The following is a 24,280-nucleotide window of genomic DNA, read 5'->3' on the forward strand; positions in this document are numbered from 1 at the left end:
AATTTCTCTCCAGTCTCCAGCATCTTTTGAAGAAAATGTTGTTTTCTATGGAGACTAAAAATTATTAGCACAAAAATCAAGATACTGTTTTAAATAATTCACACAGAATAATAATTTTCGATTAAAAATAAAATAAAGTGTAAATCAGGTTTCGATCAGAGTAATATTCCTCCTATTTGGTGCTCTCAAGTAAGAAATTCTCGGTGTTTTGGTATCTAATCCGGGAACTGATTTCATTTGGTGGAGAAATCAACTGAAGTTCTTCTTCTTTTATCTCAATTTGGTACAGGGATACTCTGAATTTGGGATAAACAGTGTTGATTCAGCCATTTTGGAGGTATAATTCGAATTAGATTTCACTTCGATTTGTCGGTAGAGGTACTAAAATTCGTTTATGTTATGCTTGTTTAATTTGATTTTTATCGAGTATTTGATAGCTTTGGTGGTTTATTCATTTTGAGTTGGTTTCACCTTTCTGATAATTGGATTGTTTTTCAAAATCTTTACAGTTTTGGAGGTGAAATTTGGTGGTGGTATAAGTTACTGATGTTTTGTAATTTGGGCTCTCGGATTGGTCTTCAATATGGTGTTTCAAATTGTTCTACATAAGGATTTCAATAGTGTAAGTTTTAATTCATGTCAGGATTTCGTCATAGATGATACTCGTTTAAGTTGGTGTAAGACATTTAAGTCAATATTCTTTCCAAATTATTCACCAACTGACTGTTTTGTATAGGGGAAATGAGTTTCGAGCTAATGAGCTTTTGATTTGTGTGTTCTTAGTTTACAGTATGAGCTCTCCGACAACTCAGTTCGCAACTTCTGGAACTATGGGTATATATCAACAATCTCACCAGGTTAATATGTGGGGGAATCCATTTAGGGCTGATACAAGTCCAAATACATGTGTGTCGGCGGTTTTGGAGGACGATGGTAAACTTGATAACAAGGTGGGATTTCGGAACTCTACTTTTGTATGGCGATTAGACATTGGGGTGATAAGAATGTTTTACATTTGAATCTCATTTGTTTAATGCAAATTTTTCAGTCCGAGGATAATTCTAATGGAACAATAGGATCTTCGAAAAAGTATGATCAGGAAGCAAGCAAGCCCGTTGAGAAGGTAAACCAACTGTGTTGATTGTTTCTTTAATTCGTGTCATCCGTACTTACTTAGAATAAATTCTGATTGACAATATGCTGACTAGTGATTTGGAATTAGGTTGTGCAAATTCTACCTCACATTGCTTAGATAAGTTTCGTTTCAGTTTAGTCTTTTTAAACGAATGATAATTATACGTACAGGTACTAAGACGGCTTGCACAAAATCGTGAAGCTGCACGGAAAAGTCGTTTGCGGAAAAAGGTAGGATGAAACATTTAAGAGCAGTTCCGGTGAATAAATTAGTTGCCTTTGGTTACCTGAGACTAACAACTTTTATCGGTTATTTTGATAGGCCTATGTTCAACAATTGGAAACTAGTCGGTTGAAGTTGACACAAATTGAACAGGAGCTTGGCAGAGCTAGACAACAGGTTTGTGGAGATTTTTTTTCTTCCATTGCCTCTTAGTTGATGAGTAAAATGAAGCTGTGCTTGATATGCTGCTGAGTTTTTACTGATTCTCTGCCAAATTTTGGTTAAAATGTGATTTGATTGTAGGTGCAATCATCAGAATGATTATTGGTAATGAGACCTATGAAATTTCGTAGAAGTGGGTGTGAATTTGTGTAGGTTTGAAAAACTACAAATTTTCACAACTGTTCTACCAAATTTGTAGAGTCCAAACCCAAATTACTCTAATGATTGCATCATACCCCCCTCAATCAAAGCGCATTCAGATCTAGTGTTGGTTGACAATATTCATGAAAACTTGCAGTATATCCAGCACCACCTAGACGTTTAACTTATTTAACTGATGATATAACAATGTATGATTTACTGCAGGGTGCATATGTAGGTGGTGTAGATACTAGTAATCTAGGGTTGTCAGGAACTGTAAACTCAGGTTTGTTGTTTGACCTGCATTGAGATAGACATAATGTTTAAAGGAGATGCTATGAATGTTATTTTTAATATCTTTTTAATTTTAAACATCTGTTAAGCGCATAATGCTATTCATCAAATTTTAGATGAAGAGTTTCATGCTCTACACCTGAGTCGAAGTCAAGTACTGAACACCTGTAGCATCAATCATACCCCACTTTGTTTTTACAAATGCTCTAAGCTGTTTATGTTTTTCTCACTTGATTTAGTTTGTGTATTGTTAATTATTTTGTGCTGAGATCCTTCAATTCCTTAGAATTCTTAGAATTCCAAGAACCTATTGTTCTAATCTGTACACACTAATGAATTTTATTGCCTTATAATTCTTTCTGGATGTCGTCAAATTGGCTTAGTGGCAGAGGTCCATTCTACGCTCCTTACAAAGAAAATAAACTTCCATTCTACTTTTTGAAACAGAAAATTCCTCTAACACTTAAGTATCTATAGCATAGCAGCCATGGTAAAACAAGAATTTGTTTCCACGATCTTACAGTTTTGTCCTTATTTGGACTGATTTTCCATAAACTTATAAGATCCGATGTTAAACTTAAGAGAAAGTTGAACTACTGTCCATGTCTTTGAGATGCCAAAAATTAATTCACTTAGAATGAGAACTCTGTGAATTTCTGTTCTCACTACATTACACTCTTATTACTGCTTGGTCCTAATTATTAAAAGGTAAATCTCTAAATATTATTTCTTTTGCAGGGGTTGCTGCTTTTGAAATGGAGTATGGACACTGGGTTGAAGAACAAAATCGGCGGACTTCTGAATTAAGAAACGCTCTGCAAGCTTCAGTTAGTGATATAGAACTGCGCATGCTTGTTGAAAACGGCATGAACCATTACTATGAACTTTTCCGCATGAAAGGTACTGTTGCAAAGTCGGATGTCTTCTACTTGATGTCTGGCATGTGGAAAACGTCCGCAGAACGTTTTTTTCTATGGATTGGAGGATTCCGTCCGTCGGAACTTCTGAAGGTGATAGCTCGCTCCTTTTATTGATTTATACCTCAGTGGTTCATTCTTCACGTCTTTGAGTGTACCCTGAATAATCACTCTCACTCTATCTTAGTAGTTAGTAGTTCTTTATGTCCTCCCCCAGTTTAGTTTGTCATCTTTTTTCTTATTGTGAGAGACTGAGTTTACTTCTAATTTCTAGGTAACATTTGCTTAATTAGACTTTGTTTTTTGTATGTTGAGTTCAGGTTCTCAAACCACATATAGAACCACTGTCGGACCAACAACTTTTAGAAGTATATAACCTGCAACATTCATCTCAACAAGCTGAAGATGCTCTTTCTCAAGGGATGGATAAACTTCAGAACTCGCTTTCTCTAGCACTTGCAGCCAATTCTTTGCCTGAAGGAAACTATGTGTCTAATATGTCTGCTGCGATGGTCGAGTTGGAAGCTCTTGTGAGCTTCGTGGACCAGGTATATATATCAATGTATACGTAAATCCTCCCTTTACTTAGTTGTCTCTTTAACAAAACTTAATAAGACTTGGTGTCCTGCAAACAGGCAGACCATCTCCGACAACAAACTCTGCAACAAATGTCCCGAATTCTGACAACCCGTCAAGCTGCTCGAGGTTTACTTGCATTAGGCGACTATTTCCAGCGTCTTCGTGCCCTGAGCTCTCTATGGGCTGCCCGCCCTCGAGAAGCATCCTAACGGTAAAACCGTAAGATTTTTGCTGGGACTATAATCTAGCTCGGCAATGCTGCTAGATTTTTCTCATCATAGATTCAGATCCTCGTTGTTATAGTGTTACCATTATTCTTAGCATCCATTATCAGTCGAAACTGCTAAACTTAAAAAATCGGATCCCAGATTAGAAGGAAGCTGTAAATATGAAAAATACTGTACAACTCTATGGCTCTCATAGAGAGTAAGTAGGTTTTGTTTGATGTAGCTTATTGGTAATGCATGTTGTGTATCATATCATATTTGTGTACTGTAATTAGGTTATAATATTGAATTTAGTTTGGGAATTGGTAATGCTGCTATTTGGAATTTTGGAGGGCTTCCTGAGTTCTCGAAGAAACGTTATCCAGATTCTGTGATACGACTGTCTGGAGCGACTGAGTTAAATACTTGGATTTGCAACACAAAACAATGACATCATTTTTTATTTTTTTTTGGATCCGACTCGTTTGATTCTAACTGAAATCACCCAATTCATCTGGATCTGTCCCAATGTTGTTTTCTGAGTCAGGATCTGTCCCAATGTTGTTTTTTGAGTCAGATCTGACTCAACTGACTCATATTTTTGAGTTAGTTGCTTGGTCCCATGTCCCTGATTCAGAGGTTAGGTCTGAGAAGGTCTGATATCTGACTCGTGCAGATATGAGTCAGATCTAGACACCTAGTCAGCAAAAAATGAACACTCTCTACAACTTTGACTCAACATCTTGTGTAGTCTGATGTTTCGTGTCTTTCAAATCGTTTGTTTTTCATTTTGTTTCGTGCTTTGATGTTTGTCTCAGAAGTATTTGTGTCAGCTACAATTTTGTAGTGGACTCGGCACATATCTGACTAGCATTCAGAAATCAGAAGTTCTAATAGATTCAAAGTCTATGACCCTACAATTGAGTAAAAAGTTTTGAGTCGGATTAAACAAGTTAGATTCAGATATAGATTCAGACAAGAAACAACTAGCATCCTGTTTGATCAACTAAAACATAACTCGAGAAAATTTGTATTTCATTATCGATTATTATTGTGGCATGCACAATCCAGATCAAGCCACATCTCTAAAAGGTGTATGGGTCAACTCGATATGCTAGTGCATTGTGGTGAACAGTTGAGACTGAATCAGGCTAGTTTTTTTTTTTTGAAAGGCAACTGAATCAGCTAGTGAACTACCCGTTGAGACTTGAGACTTCAAAATGGAAAAACAAAAAAACGGGTTAGAAGTTTCAGTTGGATCAGCACCAATCTCGTCATGAAAACGGAAAAAAAAAATACAGATACCGTATACCGTATTTGTATCTCTCTACTTACAAACAGAGCTAAAAAATACGCGCGTTTGCCAAACGCTAAGCTAAGAATACAGTATATAAATCTACTTTGTCCACCCCCTTATTCTTCTTCCCCATTCCCTCTCTTGAAACACAAATCTAGTCCCGCCCGCCCGCCCGCCCGCTCTCTCTCTCTCTCTCTCTCTCTCTCTCTCTCTCTCTCTCTCTCAGGTACTGTAAAACCCTCTCGCTTTCTACCTTTTCTTTTCTAGGTCTTGGTTAAATTTTAGGGTTCATCAAACCTAATCATATCTCTGTGTTTATCATCTCATTCATCATCACATCGTTGTGTTGCCGTTGTTCAATTTGTAAAATAGTTAGTCGGAATCAGTAAAGTTCGATTTCTTGATTTCTTTTGTTTGGATTTTGGCTTTTAATTGATTTATTTCTGGTTTTTAGGTTTTGTTTGAGTAGATTAACACAATGGCTGGCATCGGTGGACTTACCAATCAAAACCCTAATAAATCATATGAGGTAATTTTTCTGATAATCTTTTTCTTAATGTTGTTGTTTTGGTTTGTAATGGAGAATGGTGAAGTTTCTGATACTGTGTGTTTGATGTTGTGATTTTGTAGGTTGTTCAACCACCTACTGATTCTATATCCAGTCTTTGTTTTAGTCCTAAAGGCAACTATCTTGTTGCTACTTCTTGGGATAATCAGGTTCGTTTTGGTTGTTTTTCGATTTTGTTTACCCTTGATTTCCACTTGTGTGTGTGGTTTTGTTGGATAATGAAGGAATGAATGCTTAAATTTGGATTGCGTTGATGGAATTTACAGGTTAGATGTTGGGAAATACAAAGATCAGGAGCTAATACAGGAAGTGTGGCAAAAGCAGCAATTAGTCATGACCAACCGGTAATGACATCTTGATTCTATTGTGATTGATTTCTGAAATGCTGGTTGCTTGTTTCTTGGTTGAAATGTTGCTTGAATGTTGAATGTTGGTATGCTTGTCTGGTGTAGGTTTTGTGTTCGGCATGGAAAGATGATGGAATGACTGTTTTCTCGGGAGGGTGTGATAAACAAGTAAAGATGTGGCCATTGATGTCTAATGGTCAACCTGTCACTGTTGCTATGCATGATGCACCTGTTAAAGAAGTTGCTTGGATACCGGAGATGAATCTTTTGGCCACAGGAAGCTGGGATAAGACCCTCAAGTAAGGATTAAATTCACTTATATAACCCTTATAATTTAGACATACCTTAGATTAGGATTAAATTCACTTATATAACCCTTATAATCTTTTGTGCACTGCCTAGTCGCAATATTGTAGTTTCAATGGCGAACAAAGTTAGTGATTCATCAGTGTAAGCTAAGTAAGATTAGGATGTCTTGACAACTGTGATCAATTTTGTGCACTCCATTCCATGTACTTGTAATACTGATTCCTAGATTCCTGTCGACTAGCTCTCTCATTTTCATTTTTATTTGAATAATGTCTCATAAGTTTTATGCTTAATTGATTCAGGTACTGGGACCTTAGGCAGCAAACGCCGGTCCACACACAACAGCTTCCAGAACGTTGTTACTCACTCTCTGTCAAATATCCTCTGATGGTTGTTGGAACCGCAGACAGAAATCTGATTGTTTTTAACCTTAACAAACCTCAGGTAAAGTTATTTAGTAGTATAGCACAAATTTAGATGTTTTGGTAATCAAATCTCAGGGGAATAAGAGTTTCGGATATTAACAGGAGGAGTTTAAGAGAATTCAATCACCCTTGAAGTATCAAACTAGATGCGTTGCTGCATTCCCAGATCAGCAAGGTTTTCTTGTAAGTATCAGGCTTTTATTTTCTTATGCCATTATGTTTCATTTTGTGTAGTTGGTTAAGGTTTTCACTATTCTTGTTAGTTTTCTTCAGTGTGGCTGGTTACTGAAAATGTAGTTAGTCAAACATTAGGTTCGACATATGACTTTGTGGTTCACATTTTGACTTCATGATTCCTTCGTTTCAATTCCAACTACCAATTGTATGAGATCTACCTTCAGTGTTCCCAGCTTATTACATATGAAAAGGGAAAAAGGAAGTCATTTACCCTTCATGTTGTTTTATTACTACATTCCTTTATGTTCCTTAACTTTTCACTTGTTCAATAGTTTCTACTTTGCTTTATCCTCTAGTTGTTTCATTTTTGATGAAATTCTGTTACATGTCCTGACTAACTAAAAAATTTCTTTCTCTACATAGGTTGGCTCAATTGAGGGCAGAGTTGGTGTCCATCATTTGGATGAAACTTTGCAGGCGAAAAACTTCACCTTCAAATGCCACAGGGAGGGACAGGAGATATACTCAGTGAATGCATTAAATTTTCATCCTGTAAGATACTTGGACGCTAACTGTCAATAGATATGCTATGTCATGTTTCTTAAGTTTCCTTGTTTATTGTTGTTTGTGAGATACAGATAACTAATAGTAGGTTGGATTTCAGCTTTCACAATTTTGCCTGATAAATTTACGTGGTCATTGCAGGTTCATCACACATTTGCAACAGCTGGATCAGATGGTGCGTTCAATTTTTGGGACAAGGATAGCAAACAGAGACTCAAGGTTTGTCTAACTGTCTTTATGGTTTGCTTACATTGGTCTTATGTTGTTGATGTTAATCATTACTTTAAAAGTTTGTGCGTTCAATTTGCCTGTTCATGCTAAAAGTTTGTGCCCATAACGTTAAAAGTGTGTGTGCATCTTGCTGGTTTCGTCGTTTTTTGTTTTATCAGCTTGAAAGGTTCAAAGTAGTTTGATACTGTTATATTGCAGAGAAATTTTTTCGCATGGATGTTTATACTGGGTGTAAATTAGTATGGATGTTTGCAGAAATAACTGAAAAATAGCATGCTAAAACCTGTAGGTATCCTTGTTTGCTTATGACATGCCTGAGTAGGAACGTAGTATTATTGGCATTAGTTAGATAACTACCCCCTAGTTAGTCAATGACCATTTGATCGAATTGTCTAAAATATCACGTGTTAAGGTGTTAAATCTTCCATGAGTTTGGCTTAAATATTCTTTATTTGGCAAAATACGTGGAGTTCGTTGATTTACTTGAATTAGTGAGCTCCCGAAGGTGTTGGCTTAAATGTTACACATATGCTTCACTCATCAACTCTTTATCTACTTTTCCAGGCCTTGTCTAGGTGCAATGCTCCCATTCCTTGCAGTGCATTCAACAGTGATGGTTCAATATATGCATATGCGGTAAGCAATTCTAGAGCAGGATTTTTCGAATTTTTCAATTCTCTTTCAGTTCATCTCCTGTATCTCCCGTCTTTGGAGTATGTTATGAACACTATTTGAATTAACTTATGCGCATCATTATGTTGATATGTAACCAGGTTAAATAACTTATAATTACCATTATGTTGATATACCTCATACAGGATTTTTCTGAAATAGCCATGAACTTGTTGTTCTATCAAAGAATGCTTATGGTTTCCTTTTCGTTCTGTGTATAGGTGTGTTATGACTGGAGCAAGGGTGCAGAAAATCACAATCCAGCTACTGCAAAGTCGACCATTTTCCTCCACTTGCCACAGGTATTTTTCTTCTTCTTTGTTTCTCAGTGATGATCATTGCAAGTGCGGAAGAGTAGCTAGAGACACCTTGCATAGATCTGTATTTTCTTTTCTTTTGAAAGCTAATTGACAAAAAAATTTGATTGAAGGAATCCGAGGTTAAAGGGAAGCCACGAGTTGGGACTGGTAGAAAATGAAGCTACTGCTTAGTACATGTGGATGGTAGATTGATAGTGGTCGTGACTGTTGGGAAGCAAAAGGGACCTCTGGTGTTCATTGCTTTTTTTCTTTTGTAAATTGGTGATAATTTATTTTTTTACCTTTTGGTCCAAGTACCGGTCTTCACATCTGGTTAAGAAGTTTACTTTCTGTCAGCAGTCTCTCTGTTCTTATCGGAATGGTATAAAGCCTTTTGCCGGTGTTAACAGTTGTCCTTACGTTTCTTAGGCTGAGTCGGCCTGTGTTACAGCAATTTCTGACATTTTTAGCTTTATAGAGTAAACAAGTTAGTCTCACATTACTGCTTCCTGTTTTTCGATCATAAGACGCCCAGTGTCCTATGATTGCTTCTTGTTTTTGGATCATAAGAACACACTTTTGGGGGCCAGAATTAATGTTCAGTTTATGCTGTGAACTAAAATAGAAGGAGCTCAATGATATATTATCTCCTGGCTTGCAGTATACCAAATTTCAATTTTACAGTAGTAGAATCTAGCAAGCCAATGTCTGAAAGAAATTAAGTTACAAAGGTTACCTGATACACATTTTTAAAGCCAAGCCTGAAATTTGCCATCAGGGTATCTGCTTTTACATTACAGGCAGTTATTCTAGTTTACACTATTCAACAACTGAGATTGAACAAGGGAATGCCTGTCAGTGTTGACAGTAGTACACCGGGCCAGAGCACAGAGGCTTGAAGTTGAATATTGTTCACAAATTCAGTAAATGTGCTGGATTAACATTGAGAATGCCAACAATGGATTGTAGTACAAATTTGCTAGTGACCTAACCTTCTCCACATCGAGCCAAAAGAACAATTTTGATGTCTGTAAGTGAAACCTGAGGTTTCTTTTGCCGGTGTTAACAGTTGACCTTAAGTTTCATGGGCCTCATCAGCCAATGTTGCAGTATTTTTGACATTTTTTTTTGGCTTTATAGAGTAAATAAATAGATGCGCAACTGGGAAGGCGGTATACCTTGCATAAGAGCCTCCTTTGACGGTTAGAAGTGAAATTTAGACCAAGTACCCTCCCTAGTACTATTTTCTCCATTATATTATCTTCACTGTCAGCATGCTCCATTTTTTCGTGCTAAATTCAAAATTTCCGAGAGAGAACACCATGACCCAGTACTGTGCCTTGTCGAAGGATTCCGGGCTTGTTATACCGTACATAACAACAACTGCAACAGCTGTTCCACGAGTCCACCGTAGTAAACTGGAGCTAATATAATAATGCAGCAAATCTAACCGCCTTTAAAAGTAAAGCACAATCTTAACAAATTAATTCTCAAGTGAGAAAAGTATATACAGGGACCTTTGCAATTGCCCTCCAGAGGGAATCAACATGCATGGCAAGAAAACACCTTAATTACTCTGCATGACTTGTATACTTTTAGGGGCCAGAATACCTACTGCCCGGAAGTTATAGAGAAAATCTTCCTCAGTCACATAAATCATAGTAGATTTTTTTATTATTAAGGGAAACCCTAGAATCAGTTCAGTTTCACGTAAAAGAAGATTACATTGTGAAACAAAGTTGGAATGAACGCGCGGCAGCTAGAAACAAAAAGAGGAAGAAACTCATCAAATCACAATCGAGGTAATATATTCAAGCTAGTCTTGTTCTTGCTTTATTATGTGTATTAACATGATTACTTAGCTATATTTTTGATTATTGTAAATCTTGTTATTTAGAAACATCATCAACAACAACATACGGAGGCCGTGGGAGAGGATAGGATTAGTAAACTGCCCGAATCTTTAATTCATCATGTACTCTCATTTCTTCCAACCAAATGTGCTGTTTCGACTGGAAAAATCTATGGGTATCTATTCCGGTTTTTGATTTTCGTGAGTGGCGATCTATTGCTAAATTTCCTCTAGAAACAACCAGTGATGCGAAGCTACAGAAGCTTACCGATAGGTTTATGGATTCTTTGGACAGTACATTGTTTTCTATTAACAACATATCGACTATACAGAAATTTTGTCTCAATCTTGACAGTAGACACTTTGATGGAAACCTGGTGAGGGAATGGATTACTACCTTGATAAAACGTAAAGTTGAAGAGCTTATTCTTAACGTGATTTTCCCGAGACCCAATATGTGTTGGTTAATCTTCAATATAGAAATCACTAACAAGTTGGTTAGGATAAGAATAGGAAATACATGAAGTTCTAAGAATTAGGAGCTAGCTAAGTTCTAAGAAAAGGAAAGACATGTAATAAGGTAATAGGACTAGGAAAAGGAATTCATAGTTCTATATATATGATCACCAAAGTTGTGGTTGATCATATGAGCAAGATTAGAGCTTGTGTTTAGTTTTGAGAGATTTAATTTCTAAACATCAATAAAGAGAGTTGTCTTTATATAAGCTAAGTTTCATCTTGCAGTTGCCATTAATTGGTATCAGAGCTTGTTTCTGAGCCATGGAAAACGAAACCACCATTGTGGGTGTAAAACAGTTCACGCCACCATCAATACAAGTTCCAATCCTCAACGCCACAAACTACACAGTATGGGCCATGAGAATGAAGGTACCGATGAAAATCTACAAAGTTTGGGAAACAATTGATCCTGGTACATTGGACCCAGACAAAAACAATGTTGCCATTGGATTACTCTTTTAAGCAATACCAGAATGTCTTGTTCTACAAGTTGGTGAACAGGAAACTTCAAAGAAAATTTGGGTGCAATAAAGGCACGTAATCTCGGAGCTGATCGAGTTAAAGAAGCCCGTCTGCAAACCTTAATGTCTGAATTTGAAAGAGTGAAGATGAAAGACACTGATACTATTGATAACTTAGCAAGAAAGCTATCAGAGATAGCCTCAAAAGCTGCGTCACTTGGACAATCCATTGATGAAGATAAACTGGTAAAGAAGTTTCTCAATAGTTTACCAAGATCCAAGTATATTCATATCATAGCTTCTCTCGAACAAGTCTTAGATTTAAAGAAGACTAGCTATGAAGATATAATTGGAAGATTGAAAGCATATGAAGAGAGAATCCTTGATGAAGAAAACAATGGAGAAACTCAAGGAAAACTCTTGTACACAAACTCTTACCAACAAAACTCTGCGACAAGAGGAAGAGGTCGTGGAAGAGGCGGTAGAGTAAACAGAGGCCGAGGAAGGGGAGGAAGGTTTAACTCACAAGATAGAACAACAAGTCAGAATGATCATAACCAAGGGAAAGAAAAGAAGGATAGATCAAACATTATTTGTTACAGATGTGATAAACCAGGACACTTCTCCTCTGTATGCCCTAAAAGAATACAAAAGATGGAAGAAGCAAACAAAGATGAAACAAGGGAAGCAGATACAACTCTTTTCGTGCACGAAGTTGTATTCTTAAACGAAGGGAAACTAATACCAAAGAACTACGAATCAAAGGATGGAGAAGAAGGAATATGGTATTTAGATAATGGAGCCAACAATCACATGACTGGTAAGAGACACTACTTTTCTGAACTCAATGAGAAAATTAAAGGACAAGTGAAGTTTGGGGATGGATCTTCTGTAGAAATTGAAGGGAAAGGATCAATTCTATTTCAGAGCAAGACCGGAGAACAGAAGCTTGTCACAAACATCTACTTCATCCCAAACTTACAAAGCAACATTCTAAGTTTAGGACAAGCTACATAAGTTGGATGTGATGTTAGAATGCAACAAGATTATCTAACAGTTCAGGACCCAAGTGGAAGACTTTTAGTTAGAGTCTCACGCTCACAGAATAGACTCTACAAGATAAGTCTCATGATTGGAAGTCCATTGTGTCTGAATATGAGACTGGAAGATCAGACATGGAAGTGGCACGCAAGGTTAGGACACATAAGCTTTAGAACTTTAAAGGCAATGTCTCAAAACAAGATGGTTCGAGGACTACCACAAATAAATGATGAATCAAAAATCTGTGAATCATGTTTAGTTGGGAAACAAACTCGTCAAGGTTTCCCAAAAGCAACAACATTCAGAGCCTCAAAGCCATTAGAGCTTCTTCATGCTGATTTATGTGGTCCTATTACACCACACAACCCTTGCAAATAACAAATACATATTTGTTATTATAGATGACTTCTCAAGATATATGTGGTCTATTCTTATGTAAGAAAAGAGTGAAGCATTTGACAGATTCAAAGCTTTCAGAAATCTGATAGAAAAAGAGTTAAAAGAGGAGGTCAAAATGCTTAGAACTGATAGAGGAGGAGAGTTCACTTCCTTAGAGTTCAACAAGTTCTGTGAGTCAAATGGAATCAAAAGGCAACTCACAACACCATATACACCACAACAAAACAGAGTGGTGGAGAGGAGAAACAGGACTCTAATGGAGATGACAATAAGTTCTTTAAAGGTTATGCAGGTACCTAATTATCTATTGGGAGAAGCTATACGACACTCCACATACCTAATAAACAGGATACCTACGAAAGATCTGAAAGACATGGATCCATATGAAATTTTGCGAAAGAGAAAACCAAACATAGATCATTTAAGAGTGTTTGGTTGCAAAGCATACGCAAAAGTTGATTCTGCAACTCTTAAGAAACTGGATGATCGATCTCAGACTCTTGTGAATCTAGGAATTGAGCCTGGATCCAAAGCTTACAGATTATTCAATCCAACAACGAAAAGAGTGATAGTGAGTCGAGATGTGGTATTCGATGAAAAAGCAAACTGGAACTGGAAAGAAACTAATGATGGACCAAGTAGGGATCCAGGAATGTTTCACATGAGATGGGGTCAAGTAATTGATGAAGGCGAATGACCCATAATCATCAATACCAATGGAAACAATGATGTTAATCAAGAAGAAGAAGAGAATAATGAAAACACTGAGAATAACGAAGAAGTAGAAGAAGAAGAAGAAGAGATCGATGAAATAACTCAACCCATTCCACTGCGAAAATCAACAAGACAGATACAAAAGCCACAGTATCTGGAGGATTATGTTCTTCAAGCTGCAGAAGAATGTGAGATTATGCTACTTTCTGTTAATGATGAACCAAGGAATTTTCAGGAAGCAAAGGTCTCGACTAAATGGACACAAGCATGTAGAGAAGAAATTATTTCAATCAACAGAAACAAGACTTGGTTTCTAGTTGATAATCCAGGTGGGGTAAAAGTGATTGGTCTTAAGTGGATCTTCAAGGTTAAAAGAAATGCTGATGGAACTATTAACAAATATAAGGCAAGACTTGTAGCTAAGGGATACGTTCAAGAATCAGGCATAGACTTTGATGAAGAACTGTTGGGTGAAATCAAAGGAAGAGAACCTGAAAAAGTTCTCATCAAGATTGATAATAAGTCTGCAATTGCACTCACTAAAGATCCAGTGTTTCATGGGAAGATGAAACACATTCACAAAAGGTATCATTTCATATGAGAATGTATCGAGAAGGAGATCATCAACGTTGAATACATACCAGGAACTGAGCAGAAAGCAGATATATTGACAAAGGCATTAGCTCGGATCAAGTTTGAAGAAATGAGACAACTGATTGGAGTACAAGATATGTCACGGGTAAGGTTGAAGCTTAACGGGGAGAATGTTGGTTAATCTTCAATATAGAAATCACTAACAAGTTGGTTAGGATAAGAATAGGAAATACATGAAGTTCTAAGAATTGGGAGCTAGCTAAGTTCTAAGAAAAGGAAAGACATGTAATAAGGTAATAGGACTAGGAAAAGGAATTCATAGTTCTATATATATATGATCACCAAAGTTGTGGTTGATCATATGAGCAAGATTAGAGCTTGTGTTTAGTTTTGAGAGATTTTCTAAACATCAATAAAGACAGTTGTCTTTATATAAGCTAAGTTTCATCTTGAAGTTGCCATTAATATGGTCCCCCAAAACCTTATCACTTGTGAATCACTGACAATGTTGGATTTTAATTTTAAATGCCGACATGTTCTTGATATCCCACAGTCAATATTTTTGCCAAAGCTTAAGGTACTTCGGCTTTCATGGATTGTATTTAAGGATGTGGCTTCGACGCAACAACTCTTTTCTAACTGTCCTGTCCTTGAAGAATTGGTTTTGCACTGTTGTATACGGAAGGATTCAGATATCACATCTTTCTCAGCTCCTCTACTGAAGATCTTCACCTTCACGGGTGGTGGTTCTTTACCATTCCCCTTTTAGGGACGGGTATTGTGTGTTTGAGAGTTCACGGGAAGAAAAATATATTGGATATGAAACCAATTCTGAACACGCAGAGAAATGAAGAAGAAGATACTTGTATTATTGCTTATCTTCAGATACAATTTCAGGGAAAAACAAACACCTATTTATAGATGCTGGAATACTAAGAAACGTGTAAACAGAAACAACGACACACTACTAAGTAATGGCGACAAACTAGGAAGTACTACTGACTACTAAAAGATACGACTTATTCTAGTAAAGACCTATTCAAAAGTACTAACATTCCATCCCTTAAACTGAACTCACAGTAGCAGTTTAAAAGATTAGTTTGCTTGTTCAGTGAATGAACAAACTCCGAGTAACTTGCGAAGGTTCTCAAATGCAGCAAACTTGAGAGGCTTTGTAAAGATATCTGCAAGGTTATCTTCACTTCTGCAGTGTTGTATATCAACTGTTCCATCATTCACCAGATCCCGTATGAAGTGATAACGAACGCCAATATGCTTAGTTCGACCATGAAAAACTGGATTTTTTGAAAGTTTAATTGTAGAACTATTATCACAAAAGATTGTGGTGCTGCCATCTTGAGGGAAATGAACTTCAACGAGTAACCTTCTCAACCATACAACTTGATAAGTGCAAGAGGAAGCTGCAATGTATTCAGCTTCCGTGGTTGATAAAGACACAATCTGTTGCTTCTTTGAACACCATGATATGACTCCAGACCCAAACATAAAGGCATAGCCCGACGTACTACGTCGATCGTCGGGATCTCCAGCATAATCACTATCAGTAAAACCAACCAGAATTGGTTTGGTACCTTTTTCATAAAAAATACCAAGGTCAGGAGTACCTTTCAAATAACGGAGGATTCTCTTCGCGGCATTCAGACGCATTTCAGTTGGAGCTTCCATATACCGACTGATGAGACTAACAACATACGTTATATCCGGTCGAGAAGTTGTTAAGTACATCAGACCACCCACAATCTGCTTATACAATGTACTATCCACCTTTTTTCCTTGAGGATCTTTCTCCAACTTCATTCCAACCTCAGCAGGTGTTCGAACAGAATTGCAAGTATCCATTTGAAATTTACTTAAAACTTCAGAAACATATTTCTTTTGAGATAAAAACGTACCTCCAATGGATTGCACCACTTCAAGACCAAGGAAATAATGCAGCATTCTAAGGTCTGACATTTCAAACTCCGCCATCATCGATGCTTTGAACTCTTCATACAACAAACGATCATTACCGGTGTAAATCAAGTCATCCACATACAAAAATACAACCAGAAACTTCCCATCTGGTTTGGCTTGCACAAACAATGTAGGCTTATGTGGAGATTTCTGAAAACCCATATTGATGAAGTATGCTTCTATACGACTGTACCAAGATCGTGGAATTTGTTTCAGTCCGTATAAGGCTTTGCGCAGTCCATACACCTTCTTCTCGCTTCCCTTTCTTACACACCCCGGAGGTTGATCAACATAAACAGTCTCTTGTAAGTCTCCATTTAAGAAAGATGATTTCACATCTAGCTGAAATACTGACCAAGAATTCTGAGCTGCTAGTGCAATAAGTAACTTGATGGTGTCATGCCACGCCACTGGAGAAAACACTTCATCATAGTCGACTCCTTTTTCTTGCGCATACCCTTTGACAACCAACCTTGCTTTGTACTTATCCACCATGTCATTTGAGTTATACTTTGTTTTATAAACCCACTTAACACCAATGGGTTTATGACCATATGGAAGGTCTGCCAGCTCCCAAGTATTGTTCTTCTCTATTGCTTTGATTTCAGCATCCATAGCTACAAGCCATTTTGGATCTTGAACAGCATCTTTAAGCTCACAAGATCACTGCCAGCAAATAAAGCAAGGTGAATTTGAGAAGAATCATCACCTGAAACTTGTAGTTGATAATCTTCCATCCAAGAAGGTCTATTAATTGTGCGACGAGGTCTTGACGCTGCAACAGATGGTTGAGAAGTTTCTGACTCAGGTGAAGTAGGTAAGCTTGATGGAGAACCTTGTTCTGTAGGAGCATTTGGTGTTGCGATGTGCTGCGGTTCTGGTGAGCTTGGAGGTGAAATAACAGGAGTATGGATTTCTGGACTTGTACTGCCTACAAAATCATCTTCAACTGGAATGAACTCACCAACATCATTAGTCTTCCAATTCCAGAAGCGAGTTTCGTCAAACACAACATCTCGACTGGTCATAATTTTTTCTGTTATAGGATCAAACAACTTGTAAGCTTTTGAAACATCACTATAACCAAGAAAAACACATTTTACCCCTTTATCATCAAGCTTTTTCCGCTTCTCATCCGGCACATGGGCATAAGCGATACAACCAAATACCCGCAAGTGTGATACACAAGGTTTTTCACCGCTCCACGCCTCGATTGGAGTCATGTTTATAACTGATTGTGTAGGACTTCTATTCAGCACATAAACACTCCACTGTACAACTTCAGGCCAAAAATTCTTGGGAACTCCAGATGTGTACAGTACGCTACGCACCATATTCAAAATTGTACGATTTTTACGCTCCGCTACACCATTCTGCTGTGGGGTAAAAGCTGCTGTAAATTTCCGTTTGATGCCATCTTTCTTACAAAAATCAGCAAATTCATTAGACTTATATTCACCACCACGATCTGACCTTAAGGTCTTAATGAGACACCCTGCATCTTTCTCAACAAGAACCTTAAGCTCTTTGAATACAGAAAAAGCTTCTGATTTTGCATTCAAAAAGTAAACCCAAGTTTTGCGACTAAAATCATCAGTAAAGGTAATAAAATACCGCTTGTTATCGTTTGACAATGGTGTGACCAACCCACATATATCGGTATGAACCAACTCCAACACCTTCTTAGCTCGCCATTTACTTTCCTTAAGAAACGAGTCTCTGTGTTGTTTACCAACAACACAATTGTTCTTGCAAATCAATTTGAGGTAATCCCTTCACCATATCTCTTTGATATAGGATCCTCAAACCCTTGAAATTCAGATGTCCATAGCGAAGATGCCATAACCACGATGGATCGTTCACTATACTAGAAAAACAAGAAAGAACATCATTTCTGAGAAACAAAGGAAACATGCGATTGCGAGTCATTTGTACCTGGGTAACTAAGCCTCTCTTCGGGTCTTCAATTCGGCAAACTCCATTCTTAAAAGTCAGTTCATATCCCTTTTCTAAGAGTTGGCCGACATTTAGTAGATTGCATTTGAGATGACTTGTTGAGTGTTGTTTTTGGCTTGAAATTTGATATCTCCTATTCCCTTCACAACAATAGTAGAATTATCCCCAAACTTCACGGTACTTATAAAAGTTTCATCCAAATCACTAAAAAAAGATTTATCTCCACACATGTGGTTACTTGAACCTGTATCCAAGTACCACATATCGTTTCGATGATCAATCTCTTCTTGGTGATGACATGCCATTAACAAACTTATTTCTGTCTCATCATCTTTCTCTGCAAAATTCGACCTTTCACCATTATTCTTAGATAAATTAACTCGACAACTAACTTCAAAATGGCCATACCTCTTACATCGACGACATTGCATTTTTGATTTGTCGAAAGGTTGATCTCCTTTGCTGTTGCTTCCTTTCTCCTTAGAGTTTCCATCATAGTGTTAATTGCCTTTGTCCTTCTTCTTTGAAGAATTGCCATTATTGGAGTGCTGCAGCTGCAATGCTTGTTCAACAGTTTCATGTTGATTGACTCTTTTCTTGTGAATCATCAACGAACTTGTTAGTTGATCAATTGAAAGAGTATCAACATCATGTGACTCTTCAATCGAACAAACAACATAATCAAACTTCGACGTCATGGACCTCAAAACCTTCTCGATGATAACAACGTCATCCATCTTTTCACCATGGCTTCGCATCTTGTTTGCGATTGACATTGCCCTAGCCAAGTAATCAGAAACAGATTCACCTACCTTCATTCTCAGAACTTCCCAGTCTGACCTTAATGCTTGTAAGTGAGCTCTTTTAACCTTCCCTGTTCCTTGATATTTTTTCTTCATCGAATCCCAGATTGACTTTGAAGAACTCTTGTCAAGAATAGTTTCCAAGATTGACCTATAAATTGCTTGGAACAAATAGTTCTTCAATTTCAGATCCGCTAACCTTTCTTTATCCAACTTCGACTTGTTTTCAGGAGTCAAAGCTAATAACGCAACCCTATTAACTGGTTCATTAACCCCATCCTCTATAAGATGCCAATACTCCTTGGATCTTATAAAATTCTCCATCAACATGCTCCAATGGTCATAATGACCATAAAAACGAGGAATTGCAGGTTGCACAAAAGTTTCATACGCCATTACTGATAGTTACTCAACTATCACTCTCACTCTCACAACAATGACAAGAAAAAAAAAACTCACACAGGGATAAAAGCAAACACTTTATGACCACCTAGCTCTGATGCCAGATATTGGATATGAAACCAATTCTGACCACACAGAGAAATGAAGAAGAAGATACTTGTATTATTGCTTATCTTCAGATACAATTTCAGGGAAAAAAAACACCTATTTATAGATGTTGGAATACTAAGAAACGTGTAAACAGAAACAACGACACACTACTAAGTAATGGCGACAAACTAGGAAGTACTACTGACTACTAACAGATACGACTTATTCTAGTAAAGACCTATTCAAAAGTACTAACAAAATAAACTGCAGGAATAAATTACCTAAACATAATATTACGAATATCAGAATTTATGATTATCATATATACCTTCCTTCTGTAATGCATCTAAATTTTATTAAAATTGAAGCGTGAAAGACCATTATTGCCGTGGTTTACTTTATAATGCCGAGGTTTCTGGTTCTGACACTTTGAAGCTTGCAACTCCATTCAGAGTATATATCCTACTTTTTAAGGAAAAAATAATACTTTCACTTTTTTTTTTAACCAAAAATAGGTTAAATTTAAAAGGTGGTCCAAACGTTTGCCATTATGGCTAGGAATCTGTCACGGTGGCCCAAAATTTGCGTCTGTGTGGTTAGGGACCACGTTGATAGGGGGCAAGACGATATGGATAAGGGGAAGTCAAAGAACAATTTTGATTTTTATAAGTGGAAACCGGGACAAAAAAATCTAGAAAAGAAACACAAACCTTAAAACCCTAACTGGGATTATTCCGTTTCACATAAGTTTTTGACGGAAAAAAAATTCGATTGATCGACAAAAGGGTCGAAGAATGGCAACAAGAAACAAAAAGAAGAAGAAGCTCATCAATTCACAATCTAGGTACGCTTTTGTCGTTTTTGTTGTTGTAGTGTTGTTTGTAAATTAGGGTCTTGTTCTTGTTTGATTATATGTCTGTGTGATTACATTAGCTATATCTTGACTATTTTAAATCATCTTTGATTAATAGAAACATCGTCAACAACAACATGGAGGACGTGGGAGAGGATAGGATTAGTAAATTGCCTGAACCCTTAATTCATCATGTACTCTCTTTTCTTCCTATCAAATATGCTGTTTCCACCACAATTTTATCAAAGAGATGGAAAAATCTCTGGATATCTATGCCCGTTTTTGACTTTCTTGATTGGCGATCTATTACTTATGCCCCGGGGACTGAAGGTGGTGATTTCAAGCTACATCAAGAAACCAATAGGTTTATGGATTTCTTGGACAATACATTGTTTTCTAATAATAACGCATCATCAACTATACAGAGATTCCATCTCAATTGTGACAATGAACACTTTGATGCAAGCCGGGTGAGGGAATGGATTACTGCTTTAATAAAGCGTAAAGTCGGAGAGCTTAATCTTATGGTGAATTGCCCGAGATCCAATCTGGTTCCCGTTGACCTTTTCATTTGTGAATCACTGACGATATTGGATTTTGATTTTGGAAAAGAACAAGTTCTTGAGTTCCCACAATCAATTTCTTTACCAAAACTTAAGGTACTTCGGTTATCGTATGTTCTATTCAAGGATAAGGCACTGGCGCAACAATTTTTTTCTAACTGTCCTACACTTGAAGAATTAGTATTGTGCAGATGTAGGCGGAATGATCTAGATGTCTTATTTTTCTCAGCACCGCGACTTAAGTTCTTCGCCTTAAAGGGTTCTCTAAGAGAGCGTTTTTGTTATAACCTTAGAGTTGAGATCGACGCACCAAATCTAACCTCCATTGAGTATGGTGGCTGGCTACCAAGAGACTTTCTTGCGGGTAACTTTCCATCACTAGTTGAAGCAGATTTTTGCCATGCCCGTGATAACAAAGTAATTACATTAGATTCTTTATCTAAGTTTGTAAGACTGTGTTCCAATATAAAGCTCCTTAAAACATCATACAAGTGTTTTCAGGTATGGTAACTTACTTTATATTATGTTGTAGCGTCATTCAGTTGCCATATGGTTCTCCTATACAATATTCTCTAACAGTATCTATTCTTTGTATGCCTTGTGTATTAGATTTTTGGCATTGCAAATGTTCCCTTAACAAGTTTCCCAACCTTCAATAATTTGGTGCGTTTGGAAGTGGATTACGATTATCCTCATTTTCCGTTACCTTCCATGAATTCGTTAGTCAAGTTTCTACATTTATCACCAAATTTGGAATCACTAGTCATCAATCAGGTAATATTGGCACTTGCAATTTGCATCATTAGGTACTTTGTATGCGCAGTTGTTGCTAATACTGTGTGCACGGTTGTTGCTAATATTATCTTTTCAATTGTATGTATGCGCTTGCAGGTACCTTTTATTCAAGAAGTCAATGGGTATGAGTTGACATTAAACACAACGCCTCATTGTTTGTTGCTCTGCCTCAATTCACTCGAACTTCGAAACTGTAAAGGTCTCCCGGAGGAGATGGAGTTTGCTAGATTGTTTTTGAAGCATGCTCAAGTCCTTCAACTGGTGATATTTAGAAGAGGAATTTCACTAAATTCTTCATGCGAAATCATTCAGCAGTTACAAAATTATCCAAGGGCTTCAACACACTGTAGTTTTCAGTTACTGTAAAACGTACATGACCAAATGTGCTAGCCATGACAGAGTGACAGACCATAGCAGCAGAAGATTTTCTTATCAAGTCTTTGATTCCCGTTTAGTCTAGGTATGTTAGTTCTTTATTTTGTATTTCCTTCTTTATTCTCAGTAAATCATTATTTATCGATGAAACAAAATGTATTCACATCAGCCAAACAATTTTTGGTATTCTTAAGTTTCACATTCAGTTTGTTTGAAGGCTAAGGTTAGAAATGCATGGCTTCTGTAACTTTGAAGTTTCCTATTGAGTTATCTGGTGCTGAAGTTTCTAGTTCTGTGACTTTGAAGCTCTGAATTAATGTGAATTTCATGGATGAGTGATCAATTGTCACGTCAGAATCTCCATGGAAGATTTGAAGTCGCCGACTGTTACTCATTGATCAGTTTGTCCACTATAGAACCAGTTGTTGAAGGTTGTAATTTTCATCAGTCAAACACATCAATAAAACCCAGTTGCAGTTCTTGTTGAAGCTTCCCCTAGGATCTGCTCCAAGCAAAAATGGACCCAGAATTCTTCCTTGGAACAGAAAGCGAACCCACCAAGTTTATAAGACTGTCTTCTAATATAAAGCTCCTTAAAGCATCATACAAGTGTTTCCAGGTATGGTAACTTACTCTCTAGTATGTTGTAGCGTCATTCCTTTGCCATATGGCTTTCCTATGCTATACTGTCTAACAATATCTATGCTTTGTATGCCTTGTTATTAGGTTTTTGTCAATGCGAATGTTCCCTTAACAAGTTTCCCAACCTTCAATAATTTGGTGCTTTTGGAAGTGGATTACGATTATGTTGATTTTCCAATACCTTCCATGAGTTCATTAGTCAAATTTCTACATTTCTCACCAAATTTGGAATCTCTAGTCATCCATCAGGTAATACTGTGTGCAGGGTTGTTGCTAATATTATATTTTCAGTTACACCTATGGCTGAAATCACAATGCGGGTTGCAGGTACATTTTATCCAAGAAGTAAAGGGGTACGAGTGGACGTTAGATACAACGCCTCTCTGTTTGTTGCTATTCCTCAAATCAATCGAACTTCGAAATTTTAAAGGTCTCCCAGAGGAAATGGAGTTCACTAGATTTTTTTTGGAACATGCTCAAGTCCTTCAACTGGTGGTATTGAGAAGAGGAATTGCACTAAATTCTTCATCCGAAGCCATTCAGCAGTTACAAAATTTTCCAAGGGCTTCAACAGATTGTAGTTTTCAGTTGCTGTAAAACGTGACCAAATGTGCTAGCCATGACAGGGTGCACAGATAGCAGCAGCAGAAGATTTTGATTGTCAAGTCTTTGATTCCTCCGTTTAGTCTAGGTAGGTTTGTTCTTTATTTCGTATCAGCTTCTTTTTTTCTCAGTAAATAATTATTTATAGATGAAACAAAGTGTATTCACCCTCCCAATTCCCGAACCATTTTTTGTATTCTTAAGTTAAGATCACTGTATGAAGGCTAAGTTTAGAAATCCATGGATTCAGACCATGAAATAAAGAATAAAATTAATGAACAAAATTAATAATAATAAAAAGTGCTTACAAATATTTTATTGAATAAAAACGGGAGATAAATATGTTGACAAGAAGAAGGTCTTCTGCTTTAAGTTTTACATATGCAACAAAAATGTAAAACAACATAAAGGCGGTGACTGCCATCCACAAGCCAAACATCATGAAGCTTGCTGATGGCTTGTTTTTAGAATCTTGTCATAGGGTTGCGACAAAGTACCCTGGTAAGTATAATGAAATCGTTAAGCCAGAGCAGTTTGATGATTTGGCACGCAGCTTCACAATTAACCCGTATGTTTGGTTGATGTATATTTTCTAAGGATGTTATTGACATATCAGCAGCAAAGATCTTGGTGGACAAAGTAAAACCCAGGAAATTGTAGATTCCGTGATAGCGGTTTTAGACTAATCACTTAATAACTAGCTAGAACTGCTCATTTTTCACCACGTCCATGTGCTCGTGACTGTTGGAAGCAAAAGGGTCATTTGGTGTTCCTAGCTTACGCTAACCTAAATCAACTACTAGGATTCGTAACCCTACGACAAGATAGGGGGGCAAGGTGACATGGATAGGGGGAAATCTAAGTAATACAAGTCATACGTAAAACCTAGATTTTCTTTATAAGGGGAAACCCTAGAATCAGTTCGGTTTCACGTAAGAGAAGATTAGATTGTGAAACAAAGTGTTGAACAACAAGAAACAAAAAGAGGAAGAAGCTCATCGATTCACAGCAGTCGAGGTAATATATATAGATATTTTTG

General features: G+C 37.1%; 5 protein-coding genes across 8 annotated transcripts; 4 read left to right on the forward strand and 1 right to left on the reverse strand.

Moving 5' to 3' along the window:
* On the forward strand, positions 1 to 4,046 carry LOC113286962 (transcription factor TGA1-like). The gene is made up of 10 exons (XM_026535615.1): positions 1 to 337; positions 510 to 622; positions 784 to 950; positions 1,049 to 1,123; positions 1,306 to 1,365; positions 1,457 to 1,534; positions 1,946 to 2,006; positions 2,753 to 3,024; positions 3,252 to 3,479; positions 3,567 to 4,046. The coding sequence occupies exons 3-10, from the start codon at positions 792 to 794 to the stop codon at positions 3,717 to 3,719; spliced, it is 1,086 nt and encodes a 361-aa protein (XP_026391400.1). The 5' UTR covers positions 1 to 337; positions 510 to 622; positions 784 to 791; the 3' UTR covers positions 3,720 to 4,046.
* A 1,142-nt stretch (positions 4,047 to 5,188) lies between these two features.
* Positions 5,189 to 9,218, forward strand: LOC113286963 (protein RAE1-like). 3 transcript variants are annotated; one of them, XM_026535619.1, is made up of 12 exons: positions 5,189 to 5,239; positions 5,468 to 5,542; positions 5,644 to 5,730; positions 5,848 to 5,925; positions 6,034 to 6,227; positions 6,540 to 6,681; positions 6,765 to 6,845; positions 7,263 to 7,391; positions 7,545 to 7,622; positions 8,199 to 8,270; positions 8,528 to 8,608; positions 8,737 to 9,218. In XM_026535619.1, exons 2-12 carry the CDS (start codon positions 5,492 to 5,494, stop codon positions 8,782 to 8,784), a joined length of 1,041 nt encoding a protein of 346 aa, XP_026391404.1. In that variant the 5' UTR covers positions 5,189 to 5,239; positions 5,468 to 5,491; the 3' UTR covers positions 8,785 to 9,218. The 3 variants fall into 3 exon arrangements, with proteins under 3 accessions (XP_026391404.1, XP_026391403.1, XP_026391402.1); XM_026535618.1 differs by lacking the exon at positions 5,189 to 5,239 and adding an exon at positions 5,292 to 5,384; XM_026535617.1 differs by lacking the exon at positions 5,189 to 5,239 and having other exon boundaries at positions 5,293 to 5,542.
* A 7,558-nt stretch (positions 9,219 to 16,776) lies between these two features.
* On the reverse strand, positions 16,777 to 19,314 carry LOC113290509. Its single transcript, XM_026540106.1, has 5 exons — positions 18,624 to 19,314; positions 18,354 to 18,452; positions 18,095 to 18,255; positions 17,968 to 18,026; positions 16,777 to 17,878 (listed from the first exon to the last, which is right to left on the reverse strand). The coding sequence occupies exons 1-5, from the start codon at positions 19,312 to 19,314 to the stop codon at positions 16,777 to 16,779; spliced, it is 2,112 nt and encodes a 703-aa protein (XP_026395891.1).
* Positions 19,315 to 20,113: 799 nt separating this feature from the next.
* On the forward strand, positions 20,114 to 22,499 carry LOC113286964 (F-box/LRR-repeat protein At4g14103-like). 2 transcript variants are annotated; one of them, XR_003329618.1, is made up of 5 exons: positions 20,114 to 20,254; positions 20,382 to 21,327; positions 21,436 to 21,600; positions 21,718 to 22,081; positions 22,303 to 22,499. XR_003329618.1 is itself a non-coding variant. In XM_026535620.1 (4 exons), the coding sequence occupies exons 1-4, from the start codon at positions 20,205 to 20,207 to the stop codon at positions 21,985 to 21,987; spliced, it is 1,431 nt and encodes a 476-aa protein (XP_026391405.1). In that variant the 5' UTR covers positions 20,114 to 20,204; the 3' UTR covers positions 21,988 to 22,499. The 2 variants fall into 2 exon arrangements, 1 of the variants encoding a protein (XP_026391405.1); XM_026535620.1 differs by having other exon boundaries at positions 21,718 to 22,499.
* On the forward strand, positions 22,475 to 23,520 carry LOC113286965 (FBD-associated F-box protein At5g22730-like). The gene is made up of 3 exons (XM_026535621.1): positions 22,475 to 22,615; positions 22,723 to 22,887; positions 22,966 to 23,520. The coding sequence occupies exons 1-3, from the start codon at positions 22,514 to 22,516 to the stop codon at positions 23,233 to 23,235; spliced, it is 537 nt and encodes a 178-aa protein (XP_026391406.1). The 5' UTR covers positions 22,475 to 22,513; the 3' UTR covers positions 23,236 to 23,520.
* The last annotated feature ends 760 nt before the right edge of the window (positions 23,521 to 24,280 follow it).

The sequence above is a fragment of the Papaver somniferum genome, chromosome 6 (genome assembly GCF_003573695.1).
Source record: "Papaver somniferum cultivar HN1 chromosome 6, ASM357369v1, whole genome shotgun sequence".
Lineage (NCBI taxonomy): Eukaryota > Viridiplantae > Streptophyta > Magnoliopsida > Ranunculales > Papaveraceae > Papaver > Papaver somniferum.

What these genes read in the sequence shown, in the direction of transcription:
- LOC113286962 (XM_026535615.1), top strand. Translation starts at nt 792, where the DNA reads ATGAGCTCTCCGACAACTCAGTTCGCAACTTCTGGAACTATGGGTATA. An exon ending in ATGGTAAACTTGATAACAAG is followed by an intron (nt 951 to 1,048) that starts GTGGGATTTCGG and finishes CAAATTTTTCAG; the next exon opens with TCCGAGGATAATTCTAATGG. An exon ending in TTGGCAGAGCTAGACAACAG is followed by an intron (nt 1,535 to 1,945) that starts GTTTGTGGAGAT and finishes GATTTACTGCAG; the next exon opens with GGTGCATATGTAGGTGGTGT.
- LOC113286963 (XM_026535619.1), top strand. Translation starts at nt 5,492, where the DNA reads ATGGCTGGCATCGGTGGACTTACCAATCAAAACCCTAATAAATCATAT. An exon ending in TTAACCTTAACAAACCTCAG is followed by an intron (nt 6,682 to 6,764) that starts GTAAAGTTATTT and finishes GGATATTAACAG; the next exon opens with GAGGAGTTTAAGAGAATTCA. An exon ending in ATGCATTAAATTTTCATCCT is followed by an intron (nt 7,392 to 7,544) that starts GTAAGATACTTG and finishes TGGTCATTGCAG; the next exon opens with GTTCATCACACATTTGCAAC.
- LOC113290509 (XM_026540106.1), bottom strand. Translation starts at nt 19,314, where the DNA reads ATGGCGTATGAAACTTTTGTGCAACCTGCAATTCCTCGTTTTTATGGT. An exon ending in GTACTTGGATACAGGTTCAA is followed by an intron (nt 18,256 to 18,353) that starts GTAACCACATGT and finishes ATTGTTGTGAAG; the next exon opens with GGAATAGGAGATATCAAATT. An exon ending in TGGACATCTGAATTTCAAGG is followed by an intron (nt 17,879 to 17,967) that starts GTTTGAGGATCC and finishes TAAACAACACAG; the next exon opens with AGACTCGTTTCTTAAGGAAA.
- LOC113286964 (XM_026535620.1), top strand. Translation starts at nt 20,205, where the DNA reads ATGGCAACAAGAAACAAAAAGAAGAAGAAGCTCATCAATTCACAATCT. An exon ending in CATCATACAAGTGTTTTCAG is followed by an intron (nt 21,328 to 21,435) that starts GTATGGTAACTT and finishes CTTGTGTATTAG; the next exon opens with ATTTTTGGCATTGCAAATGT. An exon ending in AATCACTAGTCATCAATCAG is followed by an intron (nt 21,601 to 21,717) that starts GTAATATTGGCA and finishes ATGCGCTTGCAG; the next exon opens with GTACCTTTTATTCAAGAAGT.
- LOC113286965 (XM_026535621.1), top strand. Translation starts at nt 22,514, where the DNA reads ATGGACCCAGAATTCTTCCTTGGAACAGAAAGCGAACCCACCAAGTTT. An exon ending in CATCATACAAGTGTTTCCAG is followed by an intron (nt 22,616 to 22,722) that starts GTATGGTAACTT and finishes CCTTGTTATTAG; the next exon opens with GTTTTTGTCAATGCGAATGT. An exon ending in AATCTCTAGTCATCCATCAG is followed by an intron (nt 22,888 to 22,965) that starts GTAATACTGTGT and finishes TGCGGGTTGCAG; the next exon opens with GTACATTTTATCCAAGAAGT.